At 42.6% G+C, this 14,567-nt stretch overlaps 1 protein-coding gene across 1 annotated transcript in view; it reads left to right on the top strand.

The window, feature by feature from the left end:
• MUC16 (mucin 16, cell surface associated) overlaps positions 1–14,567 on the top strand; it is a 159,085-nt gene that overhangs the window by 132,124 nt on the left and 12,394 nt on the right. The window contains exons 93-105 of the mRNA XM_043990385.1: positions 97–269; positions 1,284–1,319; positions 2,083–2,151; positions 3,059–3,124; positions 3,382–3,506; positions 3,619–3,686; positions 4,115–4,287; positions 7,402–7,437; positions 8,253–8,321; positions 8,746–8,870; positions 8,960–9,027; positions 9,530–9,702; positions 11,053–11,183. Of these exons, the coding sequence (XP_043846320.1) occupies positions 97–269; positions 1,284–1,319; positions 2,083–2,151; positions 3,059–3,124; positions 3,382–3,506; positions 3,619–3,686; positions 4,115–4,287; positions 7,402–7,437; positions 8,253–8,321; positions 8,746–8,870; positions 8,960–9,027; positions 9,530–9,702; positions 11,053–11,183 (1,312 nt within the window). The remainder of the gene's footprint in view (positions 1–96; positions 270–1,283; positions 1,320–2,082; positions 2,152–3,058; positions 3,125–3,381; positions 3,507–3,618; positions 3,687–4,114; positions 4,288–7,401; positions 7,438–8,252; positions 8,322–8,745; positions 8,871–8,959; positions 9,028–9,529; positions 9,703–11,052; positions 11,184–14,567) is intronic.

Genomic DNA, 14,567 nt, shown 5'->3' with positions numbered 1-14,567 from the left:
ACTCAAGCATCTCAATTTCATTGTCCCCATACCCATGATACCCGCTAGATGTCTCTGTAGCCACCTCAGGGTCCCTATCAACATTTCCTTTCCCAGCTCTAGAAAAGAAGGGTCAGCAACAGGAGTGGATGCTGTGTGCCTCCACTGGAGAGAACCCAGCGTCCCCTTTCTGGACAGAGAGAGGGTTTATTGGGAGCTGAGCAACCTGACAAATGGAATCACCAGACTTGGCCCTTATACCTTGGACAAGAATAGTCTCTACCTCAATGGTGAGCAGCCCTGCTGTGGGGGTGAATCATCCCTGTCTTTCCCCCACCCCATCGTTGTACAATCTTGTTATTAACCTCTTCTCCTGTTGTCCTCAATCTATTCAGGCTTGAACCTTCCCTAGAACCCTTTCTTTTCACTTTTCCTTTGTTTAGCCAACTGCATAAGACAGACCCTATTCATACCTATTTCCCTAAGGTGCTATTCCTTCTTGGTTGATATTACCTAGCGACAACTAATGGAGCTTATCAAAAATGTGATTTCTCTTCTCAGTTACTTCTTAGAATAAGATCTTTAATATAAATAGATTTCTATTTTGTGGGATTATTATCTGTTCAATGCTCCTACCCACACAATCAGTACATCACTGTAACACAATCATTAACCATTTTTACAAAAATTCGGGTATCAGGGGCAGCTAGGTGGCACAGTGGATAAAGCACCAGCCCTGGATTCCCGAGGACCTGAGTTCAAATCCAGCCTCAGACACTTGACACTTACTAGCTGTGTGACCCTGACCAAGTCACTTAACCCCCATTGCCCTGAAAAAAACAAATAAATTTGGGTATCTCAATTTCACACACTCCCTGTACTTGGAGGTCCCCCCATAAGGTTCTCTGACATACGATCAAGTACCACACATAGTACATCAGAGGCAGGCCTTTATACATACACACATACATACATACATATATATATATGTATGTATGTACATGTGTGTATGTTCCATGGGCAGCTAGGTGGTGCAGTGGTTAGAGCACTGTGCCTCTATACCCCCACCGTTTTCCTCAAAATGATGAATTTCTTTATTTTCTCTATTCTTCGTGTCAGAGACCCTGAGGGTAGATAGAACTCTCATCTCCCCTTTCCCAAGGAGCAGATCCCCTAGAAGCGTAGGGTGAGAAAATAGTCCTCAGCATGTCTGTACCTCTCACATTGAGTTATATGGGAGTTCTTTTCCTTTCCTTCTAGAGTCTTGTGATTTGCCCTTACTTATCTGTCTTTTTTGTTTCTAGGTTATAATGAACACAATTCAGCCCTGTTTACTACTAGTAAGTTTTTTGGCATCTAAGTCCCCTTTGTTGGGTCCTTAGCCTTGTCCCTCCTATAATAATGAAAGTTGGAATTGGGCTTAACAATATGAAGTCATCGTGGCTTTGTTAGTCCTTTCCCTTAAAGCCCATTCATGTATCTTGATGCGGGGGCGGGGGGGGGGGAGGTGTGGAGTCCTAAAGGTGGAAAGAGTTACCTCAAAGAGGTAATGAGTTCCCATCTCTGATGGTCTTGAGCATAGATTTGATGCCTGCATGTCAGGGACACTGTAGAGGCTTCTGAAGTCCTTTTAAATTTAGAGATTGTTAGGAAAAGGTCCCTCCTTCTCCTCACAGAGGAGAAAAGGCATCCAGGGAAGAAAGGCATTCAAGATTGCCCCAACCTTTCTTGACTTGGAGCTATGGCTTCTATGAGACTCTACAGTTTCTCAGTCAGAGTTTGACTGGTGGTGACTTGCCCAGCTGTTCCCACAAGGACATTGGTTGTGTGGGGGGATTCATAAATACACAGGTGAACCTTGGCTCTGTGAAAAAAAGTGGTAAAAGGGAGACTCATTGGGTTGTTTCTTGAATAGCCTTGATTTCTACTTACTAATCCCTAAGCTAGACACCAGTGTAGCCAAAATGACACATTCACTCATTCATTGAGTATTTATTATAGCCCCCTCCCTCACTCCCCTAAATGGAGGTGGGGGGAGTGATGTCTTGGTGCTCAGATGACCACAGCCTTGATGAGCATCTCTAATAACACTTCTTTCTGCAGTTTCTGGCCTATACAGTGCATCAACATCTGCAACTCCCTTGGGCTCCACCGGGAGGGGAACCTTCACAGGTAGGAATGTGGCATGTTCATGGCATGGAGAGTTATCACTACACCCCCCACCCCCATCAACCCCGACCCCCACCCCTAGTTCTCCTCAATGTCACTGCCCTACATATGCTGAGGAGAGAGAATACTTTCTTAAAGAGGAAACAACCAGTAGGCTTTTAAAAATTTCCATTTGTTCAGATAAATATTCACCTGCCAAGCCAGAAGCAAGGAAAGCTAGGGCCATGTGACTTGTCATGTTACCTTGTGGTCTTGTGTCACAGGGACTGGGCAAAATTTTATTCTCTGTCAGTTAAATCAGTTCAACTCAGCAAGCATTTATTCATCAGCTACTGTGAGCCAGGTACTGTTCTGGGCATTCAGGATTCAAAGCCAAAAAAAGAAAGAAAGAAAGAATGTTTGCTCTCCAACAACTCTTTCCCTCAATATGCAAACAGATTCAATGTATATGAAATATATACAGAGTGAAAACAAAGTCATTTCAAGGAGATAGAAGTAGGGAGAGAACAAACTAGGGAAGTCTGGAAAGGTTTCAGGGCTATGCTTTGAAAGAGACTAAGGCATCTATGAGACAAATAAAGACTTAAGAGAATGCTTGGTCAGAACACTATCTTTGGGAATTTGTCATGAGACTTTGTATCCCTCTCAAAAGGTGAAGAAAGTAGCAACCTAGAACACCCTGGGCAGGAAGCCCCAGACCTGACAAACTTTAATAACAAGGACTCTCCACCCCAGGCCCTGTTCCCTCCTACAGTGGTTGACTCCCATTGACTCTTACCTTACACTTCTCTGGGTTGAATTCCCACCCAGTGGCACTGCCTTTCACCCCATTGTCAGGGACCCTGCCTGTGCCAATCACATTCTGATCTTGGTAGTGGTTTTCATTCATCATGGTTTTTTTCCCCATCAGCTCCTGTGCAGACCACATATACCCCATCTACCTCTCTGGTTCCTCCATCATTCTTCAGCACCACAGGTAGAGAGCACCTGCGTCTATGATTTATTTCCTAGAGTGTCTTACTGTCTTTAGAGAAGAGATTAGAGGTTGGAAAGCCAGGAAAAAGGGGGTTAGGGAAGGGGAGAGGTCCTTTAACAAAGGGCATCAATAGGGCCAGGGTGCTGAATTTTCCTCCCAGGAAGGAATAATCCACAGAATCCACAAGATATGCCCAGTTATGCGCACTGATGTTCTACAAACTCTAACATGGAATTTCTCTCCCTCTCCCATTATAGCTGGTGGCCAGAGTCTGGTGCCTTTCACACTGAACTTCACCATCACCAACCTATTCTACACAGAAGACATGGGGCAACCTGGATCTAATAAATTCAACAGGACAGAGAGCATTCTGCAGCGCCTGGTGAGTCTCCTCAATTCCTGCTTCAAGTCCCACCTACATGGCTGCCTTCCCCTTTCCTTGACTCCTTACCTGACTAGACCTAAGTATACTGACCACCTCCTTTCTTTTCCAGCTCAGTCCCTTGTTCAAGAAAAGCAGCATAGGCAACTTCTACACTGGCTGCAAAGTGGCCTCCCTGAGGTGAGACCCTCGAGCTTGTGGGATGGGAATTGGAGTATGTCCCTTGACCCCTCAGGGGCACATAATCCCTCTACCCCCAGCTCTCCACAAAGGTGGCTTCTTCACATGTAAGTGTCTTGAGCTCCATTTTTTAATTCCCAGATTACTTTATCCCTGACCCTTTTGTACAAGGTTTATCAGAAATGTGACTTCCTTCACAGTTCTCCTTAGAACAAGATCTCTATTATAAATAGGTTTCTGCTTTGTGAGATTATTAGCTGCTCAACACTCCTGCCCACACAATCAGTGCACCATTGTCACACAATCAACCATTTTCACAAAAATTCAGGGATCTCAATTTCATCCTTCATGCACTGGGTGGTTTCCCCCATCAAGCTCTCTGGCATCTTACCTAGTACTCTATCTCTTATCAATGTGTCTTTTCCCAGACCAAAGAAGGATGGCTTAGCCACAGGAGTGGATGCAGTGTGTACTTATTGGAGAAACCCCACTAAATCCATTATGGACAGAGAGAAAGTCTACTGGGAACTGAGCAACCAGACACATGGTATCAGCAGATTGGGACCCTACACCCTGGATAAAAACAGTCTCTACCTCAATGGTGAGTAATCAATCCATAAGGAGTTGCTCATTAAGCAACTGCTTTGTCAGGTGCAGTGCTAGGCCCTGGGGATACAAACACAAAGAGGGAAGTAATGCCTACTTACAAGAAGCTTACATTCCAACGGGGGAGAGAACTGGGACATATACAATCATACCCCATAAATAGAAAGTTAATAAATGCAAATCTATAGAAAGCAGTTTAAATATAAGGTAGTTTGGGAGGGCAGGCTCTAGCAGTGGGGATCAGAAAAGATCTATGCAGAGGACAATGCTTGAGCCAGGCCTTAAATGAAAGGAGGGACTCTGAAGTAGAGGTAAGGAAGGAATATATTCCAGACTTGGAGGATGTCCAGAGTAAAGATATGAAGATGGGAGATCTAATGCCATGTGAGGAAAAGAAAGAAGCTAGTTTGGTTGGATCGCAGACTGCAAGAGGGGGTGGGAAGAGAGGTTGGAGCCAAATTGTAAAAACCTATAGAAGCTAAACGGAGTTTATACTTAGTCCTAGAGAACAGAACAGGCAATTGGGCGCGTCACTGGAGTTGACTGAGTAGGGGAGCTGCATGATCAGATCTGGGTTTAAGGAAAATTACTTTAGCAACAGAGAATACAATGGACTCTAGTAGGGAAAGACTTGAGGTAGTGAGACCAAGTAGGATGCCATTGAAATAATCTAAGTGAGAGGACATGAACTTTGGTGTTCATTGTGTCAGTAGAATGAAGAGATTAATTTAAAGTCATGAAGGTAGAAAAGGGAAGGCTTGGCAACTAATTGGATGTGTGGGCAAGGAAAGGTGAGGAGCCCGGGATAATGTTGAAGATACAAACCCCGAGAATGGAAGTTTGATGGTTCCTTTGATGGAAATGGGGGAATTTGAAAGGGTGTCACTTTGGGATCAGTGTTCATTTTCCACTTTGTCTCCTGTCATAGTCCGAGAATTAGCAGTTTGATCCTATCCTTCCCATTCAGCTTCAGACCCTGATCAAACACAGATACTTTCCTTATTGTTCATCCCTTGTTGATCCAACTGCATTAGGCAGACTCTACCCATACCTGCTTTACAAGGGACCCTATGCCTCATAGGTTCCAGTGTTGTCACCTAGTAGCCACCACAAAATTCTGATCAATATGTTTAGCAATGACTTAGATGGAGACATGTTGTTGTTTGATCATTTCAGATTTCAGTATTGTCTGACTCTTCATGATCCCATTTAGAGTTTTTGTGTTAAAGATACCAGAGTGAGGGGGCAGCTAGGCGGTGCAGTGGACAAAGCACCGGCCCTGGATTCAGGAGGACCTGAGTTCAAATCCGTCCTCAGACACTTGACACTTAACTAGCTGTGTGACCCTGGGCAAGTCACTTAACCCCCATTGCCCTGCAAAAACAAAAACAAAACAACAAAAAAAGATTTGCTATTTCCTTCTCCAAATCATTTTGTAGATGAGAAACTGAGGCAAACAGAGTTAAGTTACTTGCCCAGGATCACACAGCTAGTAAGTGTTTGAGGCTGGATTTGAACCCTGGAAGATGAGTCTTTCTGCCTCCAGGCCCAGCACTCTATCCACTTTGCCATCTAGCTACCTACATGGAGATATAAATGGCAGAAAATTACTAGATGACACCAGTTGGAAAGGATGTATAGCTGATATGGACAGAATTAAGTTCCAGAAATAAATCAGCACACTGAAATGATGGTCCAAGACTAACAAGATGAAATATTAGAGCTGTCCCAAAGGGAAAGTACAGGATGAGATCAATAATTTATTAAGCATCTACTATGTGCCAGGCACTGTGCTAAACTCTTTACAAATATCATCTCATTTTATCCTCACAACAACCCTGTGAGATATGTTGTTATCTTCATTTTACAGTTGAAAAACTGAGGCAGGCATGGGTTAAGTGACTTCTCCAGGGTCAAACAGCTAATAACTATCTGAGAACAGATTTGAACTCATATCTTCTAGAATCCTGGGCCCAGCACTCCATCCAGTGAGTCTTCCAGTTGCAGATTACTCCCGGAAGTATTTTTACAGGACTCTGCCATGATTAGTTGAAAGAATTGGGCATGTTTAGCTTGAAGGAGACTTTAAAGTCTTTGGGTTTATCAAACACTCGGTTACTTTGGTCACTACTGTATATTGTATAGTTATTCTATTCCATGGATCAACCACTTTATTTCTTAGTCATTATTAGTTTTGATGATTATCAGTTTGTAAAATAGTTTGAGATCTTGTATTGCTTCAGCCTGCACTTTTGAGCAGAGATAGCTGGCTGTCAATTAACCACAACAAAAATATCATATATTCTTCACAAATACTATAAAATACTCCCTGCTCTCTATTGTTGCTGGAAACAAAGTTTTCAGTCCTTTGCCATTCATATTGTCCACTTGTTGGGATTACTGCCTGGGAACTAGAGGCCTCTGAGACCCTTTGTACTTTAGAGTGTTTAAGAATGGAAGCTATGAAAGATTCTGGTTCTAGCTCATCTTAGCTTTTTTTCTGGGTGTGCTTAACCCTCCTTACAAACCAGGAGGCTGGGGAGGGGAGCGAGGAGACATCGAGGACAGACACTGAAAGGGTTTGCCTTCCTCTGTTTCCATAGGCAAGGGGAAAGCAAAAGTGAGTTGATTCAGATACCTCATCTCTATTTTCCCTACAAGCCACAAGTTTACTCTTTTTTTCTACCAGGATTCTTCAAATCAGAGACTTAGGGGTTATACAGGAGACTTCTCAGTGCACAGCCTTCTCCCCACAGGTGCTTAGGCATAACAACCTGACTCGTTCCATTTGTCCCTTTGAGCCCTGTGATGGTTTCTTTCTTTTCCTCTCCTTGAAACTTTTAAAATTTTGTCACTAGGTGGCAGAGTGGATAGAGAACTGGCCCTGGAATCAGGAGTACCTGAGTTCAAATCCGGCCTCAGACACTTAACACTTACTAGCTGTGTGACCCTGGGCAAGTCACTTAACCCTAACTGCCTCACTAAAAAAAAATTGTCACTGTATCCTCAATACCTAGCCCAGTGTAGTGCATGGTAGGTATTTGTTGAATTGAATTCTCTTCCTTTATTCTCTGCTTCCATGTTTAATTGTTCATCTTTTGGTTTCCAGGTTACAATGAACGAAATCCACCCCAATTGGGTACCAGTAAGTGTTTTTGTTAATCAACTAAATCCCCTTTGGGTCCTGGGCCATCTGTGAGACCTTAACCATATTCACCTCTTGACATCTGGCCTTTGGCCCCAGGGTGATAGTATGTGTAGCAGTGACTTTTGCTTAAAAAATATCCCTGGAACCCACTCAATTATCATGAGAAATGTGTCCCTTTAGAAGAGTGGGCTGCCTCAGAAGGTAGTCAGTTCCTCATTACTGAATATTATCCAAGAGACAGGATGATTTTTTTCTGGGAGATGCTTTAGGGGGGTGGTATCCCTGGGCTAGATGCCCTCTGTATGCCCTGCCAGGGCTAAGATTCTGTGAGGAAGAAACCCCAGATCTCTGGGTCTTTTGATCCCTTCCCAATATTAGATGCATGAACATTGGTTTCCTGATTTCACTGTCAGAGATTGGGTGGTAATTACTTTTCAAACATACCCACAGAGAGGTCAGGGATAGGGGTCAGATAAACTTCAATTCTGTGGAAAAGAGCAGTATGTGATGGAAAAATCATCTCATGAGATAACTAGTAGTCCTGAGTTCCATTTTCCTTATGACTTAAGTTATTGAGAATATGCCTCAGCTGGTGATCTTCAGGTGTAGGACACACATACATGCACGCGCGCTCACACACACACACACACACACACACACACACCATTTATTAAGTCCCCCTTTAAACAAGCATTTATTTAGCACCATCTATTTGAAGCATCCTGTGCCATTGCCCAAATGACCTCAGTTTCACCCAGGTCTTTTCTGTAACCATGGTCTTAGTTCATATCTAATCACATTCATTTCTGCAGCTCCTGGCCTAACCACCATACCACCACCTGCAATCCCTCTGGGACCCACAGGACCTGGACACTGGACTGGTAAGAAAGTGAAAGCTTCAATACCCTGGAGAACACTCAAATAGCTCCACTCTTATACCAAGGAGAAAACATGCTGTCTAAAAGAGAGTCCAACTCTGGGTCTTTCCAAATTTCCATAATTCACCTGCAAAGCCAGGGCCGGGAAATATGGGACTTGGTGGGTTATGACTGGAGTCCCAGATCACAAAGAAAATATTTAATTTTCAGGTTGCTGATCTTATCCCTCACCAGAACAATCTTGTGTGAACTTGTGTCTCATTCAAAAGACAAGGAAAATGAAAGCCAGTGGTACCCTGGGGAGAAGGCGCTGTCTAGACAAACTTTGGCAATGAAGGCTAGGGATAGATGCATCCCTGTCCCCACCAATGGTCCCTGTTTCGCCCAAAGCTCAGATAGGGTTATTTTTCTCCCTCTCTTCTTGCAGCCAGTGACCTCAGACTGCATCCTTTTACCTTGAACTTCACCATCACTAATCTACCCTATACTACAGACATGGGACACCCAGGCTCTACCAAATTTAACAACACAGAAGGGGCCCTTCAACGACTGGTGAGATTTTGGCACTTCCCACTCCATACCATCATTCCTTAGCCATTTCATACTTGTCTGAGCATTCTCTAATCATCTTCCTTTGTCAGCTGGGTCCCTTGTTCAGGAACAGCAGCATTGGATTGAACTACACTGGATGTGGACTGATATCTCTGAGGTAAGGCTCCAGCAGCTGATGGTTAGGGATTTGGGAGGCTTCTCCCCTAGGGCCCCCAGGATATGCCTTGGATAGGTCTCATACTAGACTCCCAATAAAGGTTACTTTCCTCCATGCTTCTTCTTGGGCTCTAGTATCCCCATTATCTTAATTCCCAAAGCGCTTTAATCCCCATCCCCTGGTCCAGGGTTTTGGGGAACATGATTTTCCCTTGTAAGTCACTGTGTAGAACAAGACCTCTCTTGCCAAGATGGGTCTCTCCATTGCGCACCTGTGGCAGTTCAACACACCTGCCCTTACAGCTAGTGGGAGGTTGTCAGTCATCCTAATTAGTGTCACTTATTCCAAGTTGCCTCAGGCATATCATCCAATCTTCTCTAGTCTTTGTAACACAGAAACCCAGGGAAGCATACAGTCATGCGCTGCAACTTCCCTCTCCTGTGAAGGTGGGATTTTGATACACCGATCTCAACACTGTGTCCCATTCAATGTCTTTTCTTAGACCTGCGAAGGATGGGTCAGCAACTAGAGTGGATGCCATATGTGTCCAGCAGAGAGGCCCCACCAGCCCAGTCTTTGACCGAGAGAGAGTTTACCAGGAACTGAGCAAGCAGACTCACGGCCTTACTAGGCTGGGACCTTATGCTTTGGACAAAGACAGCCTCTGTCTCAATGGTGAGCAGTCACTCTTATTCCAGAGACCCAGTTTGGGTGATTTTTACCCCAAGTAAGTTTTGTTGTTGTTGTCTCTTTGAGCTTTTCTTCTTTTCCTCCAGATCTCCCCTCCCCCATGACCCCTCTTTATAGACTAGTGGCAATTATTGCTGGAACTAGATGACTCTGAGTTTCTACGATGCTCTCAGCTAGAGCATGAGTCAGCAAACTGCCGTTCCTCTCTACTGAAGTGAATCCAAGCTCTGATTAGGTGATACCCTCAGGCATATCTTCATCCTCCCCCAACCCTGTAGCCATAGTGAAATGTTCAAATCCAAGTTCACCTCAATTTGGTCTAATTTTTTAAAAAATACATCTTTGCTGTGCAGATATATGGGGATGGATGCTTTTCTTAAACAAAAGTGTCATCACCTCTCAAAGGTGGGGGGACTTGATGGTCCAAACCTGACTGGGGTTGCTGCTTCCTTAGACTTGTATCTCCCTTGACCCCCAACAAACAAAAAATCACCCCTCCTCCCACATACAGTGCTCTCTCTCCTGAAATCTACTGAAAGATATTTGCTGGTAAGATGGAGAGGCAAGTAAGTTATGATCAATATGAAGAACTCAGAGATACATGTAAAGATATAGAGAACATAGATAGAATATATATGTACAGTGAAGCCAACTGAACCAGGAAAACAGTGTACACAATGGCTGTGGCAATGTAAATGTAAAGAACAAAAATCCCAAACTCACCACCATGAAAATTATAATGATCAAGCCTTGGCCCAGAAAAGAGTTGAGATGGGAGAGTGTGAGTGGGCAATGTTGTCAGATGAGGTCACTATGTAAGTTGCTTTTGCTAAACTGAATTTTTAAAAAATCTTTATTGCAAAGGAGACTCTCTGGGGAGGGGAGGGGAAGGCTATATTTGGAAACAAATGTAATAGAAAAAGGAAAAAGCATCAAGAAAACTTGAATAAAGTTTTAAAACAAAACAATAAAAAAGAGTAGTTCAGAAGGGCAGGCACACTCCTTCATCTCTGGTGTTGGTTTCCAACAGGGCTGGCTTAATATCAACTCTTCCATCCCAGGTTGCCAGTACATTTTTGCGGGGTCCCTACCTCTGGCCACAACTTCCTGAAGAAAGCATGCCAAAAGGGAGAAAGCTAGATTTGGAATTAGAGGATCTAAATTCAAATCCTAACTCTGACACTAGCAGGATAATCTGGGAAAACATCCCTCCTCCATTGACCTCAGTTTCTTCATCTGTAAAATGGGAAGGTTTCACTAGATTATCTCTAAAGCTGATTCTTGCTCTGAGTCTGATGAGCCTATGAACAGTTCTTCCCTCCACTCTAACTCTAGGCTATTCATCTCAGAGTATCCCTGGACAAGGAGAATACCAGCTTGATTTCAGGATCATCAACCACAACCTTAGCAACCCTGACCCCACATCCCCAGAGTACCAAGCACTGCAGAGAGACATCCAGAACAAGGTAGGTTGCTGTGGCCACCCCCGCTCATCCAAATTTCTTATTAGCTAATCTTTGGCTCTCATCACTTATGGATGTCTTAAGTGGAAAGAAAAGGAAGGGAAGAGGGCATATATTAGCTCAGAGATGGCATAAATCCATGTGAATAGGATCATTATGTACAGATTTGGTCATATTTCTCCTCTACTTAAAACACTCTCTTGGTTTCTTGCTGAGTAAAGTTCAAGTGTTCTTGTATGTCATTCAAGGCCTTTCACAATCTAGCAGAAGTTAACCTTTTCAGTTTTCTCTATTCCTCACCTTCAGCTACTCTACACTCCACCCAAATTGGACTGCTCTCGGACCCACCCATGATAAGTTATCTCCCACTTCTGTGCTTTTGTTCACACTGATACCTAGATCTAGTGTGTGCACATTCTCCCTCTTCACATGCTGAATTCCTATCCAGCATTTAAACTCTGCCTCAGACAACACTTCCTCCAGGAAGTTTTCTCTGATTCCCTTCCCCAGTAGCTCCAGTTCCTAACAGTCATTCTCTTGGGTCCTCACATAATGCCTCTCCAGTCATGTAATAGAATATTAAGAATCCTCTTTGTCGCTGTCTTTATTCTCTTACTAGATTTTTAGTGCCATGAAGTTTTTGTCTTATTCAAACTTTGTATTTCTCACAGTCTAAGTGCAGCTCTCTATAATTTACAGATAATGAATAATTGTCAAATAGATGGCATATTTGGTTATTATAAAAGGAGGTCTATGGCCAAAAAATGACATCCAATGTCCCTATTTCCATTACCTGGAAGAATGTTTTCCTGTCCCTCGCCCAAGATTTTTAGAGGCCATCACAAACCTGGAACTCTTTAGCCGGGGCCATGGCTCCAGTGCCACTGGGCTTTCCTTTATGACTAAATGTATTTTCTATGCTGCATTTGGCAGCAATTACAGCTGAGCTATCATTAGGAAATCCAGGAACCAAAAGGGAGAAGCATGGTGGAAAGCTTTTGGGTGAAGGCCAATGAAGACAGAAACAGAAATATCATCACAATATACTACAGAGCACTTGAGCAGAAAGAGAAAATAGATGAAGAGAATAGATGATGTGCCTGATTCAGAGGCATAATATAACATGGGGACTTCAATCATGCACATATCCCCTGGTACTCTCTCTGTCCCAAGCATAATGGCTAATAATTTCTTGATTTGCCTTGATGATACTTTCAACCTTCAAAAGGTAGAGGAACCATTGAGAGGAATCTGCTATTCGGTATATTATTCTCACCAAGAAGGAAAAATTAGATGATAGTGTGGGAATGATGTGGCAACCTTGGAGGAAGTAATCATTCCATCTTGGAATTTGTGATTGCGGAGAGAAGAACTAGCAATAGTTTGACATGCACACTATCTTTAGGAGAGCAGATTTCAAAGGGTTCAAAGCAATGAGAGATGGAATCTCATTCCTTAAAAATCTATGGGGAGAGGCAGCTAGATGGCGCAGTGGATAGAGCACCGGCCCTGGATTCAGGAGTACCTGAGTTCAAATCCGGCCTGAGACACTTAACACTTACTAGCTGTGTGACCCTGGGCAAGTCACTTAACCCCAATTGCCTCACTAAAAAAAAAAAAAAAAAAAAAAAAAAAAAAAAAATCTATGGGGAAAGCCAGCCCAGGAGGAAAAGCAAGCTCTCAAGAATGAAATTCTAAACAAACAATTATGATAAGGATGAAAATGGAAAGAAGAGTTTGGATATACAGGGAACTCACCAACCAAGTAGAATTTTCAAAGGCACATTTTAAAAGACATATAGAGGGAGGGGCAGCTAGGTGGCACAGTGGATAAAGCACCGGCTCTGGATTCAGGAGTACCTGAGTTCAAATCTGGCCTCAGACACTTGACACATACTAGCTGTGTGACCCTGGGCAAGTCACTTAACCCCCATTGCCCCGCAAAAACAACAACAACAACAAAAAACAAACAAAAAGACATATAGAGAAGATGGAAACAAAGACAGGTAATTGAGTATGAATACAAAAATTAAAAAATATGGTGCGATACTATACTAATAGTGTCAGAAGTGTTAAATCTCCAAATACATTGAAACTGCCAAGGAAAGCTAATGACAACAATAAGGTACTGGTATATATTTTTGAGAAAAAGAAGAGGCTCAAAGAAGGGATAGGAGTAGTTGGAATGGATGGGACAAGTATAACAGATGACAAGAAAGATAGCATAGCACCTCAACTTTGTTTTTCCTTCTTTTTTCACTGCCAAGATTATCTTTCATCTGAATAGCACTGGACAAAATGGCCAAAAGGGAATTGGTAGCCAAGATGAATAAGTGGGTTGAAAGAGAGTGCCTAATTGCCCTTCCACCCATCAGAAAATTATATCCTAGGATACCAAAGGAACAAGATGTAATTGATGAGCTACTGTCAGCGATCATTGAAAGATCATGAAGAAAAAAAGAAAAGAATCATGAAGGATGAAAGCTTTTTAAAAGAAAAGATTGAATTCTATAAACTATAGACTACTGGACTTGACTTTAATTACTGGTAAAATTCTAGAATGCAGTATTAAAGGGATTGTTAGTAATCATTTAGAAAAAGAAGCAGTGATCACAAAGACCTAGTATGGCTTCAAGAACAGATCATGCCAGACTAACTTTATTTTGAAAGGGTTACTAGCCTGGAAGATCAGAGGAGGGCTGTGGATATAAAGTTTACCCCAATATTAGAAAGGCATTTGACAAAGTGCCCCATGCTATCCTTTGGGCAAAATGGAGAAATGTCTAAACAATCATATTTTTGTTGTTCAGATATTTTTCAGTCATGTCCTACCCTTCATGACCCCATTTGAGGTTTTCTTGGCAAAGATACTATAGTGATTTGCTATTTCCTTTTCCAGCTCATTTTACAGATAAAGAAAATGAGGGAAACAGAGTTAAGTGACTTGCCCGGGGTCACACAGGTAGTAGGTTGGATTCAAACTCAAGTTTTCCTAATTCCAGGCTCAATACTCTATCCACTATCCAGAGCTGTCCATAGATGATCATATAGGTAGGCACATAAAAAAGTAACGAAACCCAAAGAGAGTCAATAGTTCAGTGTTAGCTTAGAAGCAGATCTTCAGTGGAGTTGCCAGGAATCTGTACTTGAACCTGTGCTATGTAACATTTTTATTAGCTACTTAGATAAAGTTATAGATAGAATTCCTCATCAAATTTGCAAAAGGTACAAAGCCAAAAGGGATAGCCAACCCATTGGATGACAGAGATAAGATGGGCTGAATTGATCAAGACAAAATTTAAATAGAGATAAATGTAAAGTCATACATTCAAGTTTTTTTTTTTAATCGATTTGAAAAAAGTAACATCAGGAGCAGCTAGATGGCAC

The sequence above is a fragment of the Dromiciops gliroides genome, chromosome 1, assembly GCF_019393635.1.
Source record: "Dromiciops gliroides isolate mDroGli1 chromosome 1, mDroGli1.pri, whole genome shotgun sequence".
In the NCBI taxonomy this organism is placed as follows: domain Eukaryota; kingdom Metazoa; phylum Chordata; class Mammalia; order Microbiotheria; family Microbiotheriidae; genus Dromiciops; species Dromiciops gliroides.
Note: the sequence above shows the minus strand (reverse complement) of the source record. Positions and strands in the feature narration are given on the sequence as shown.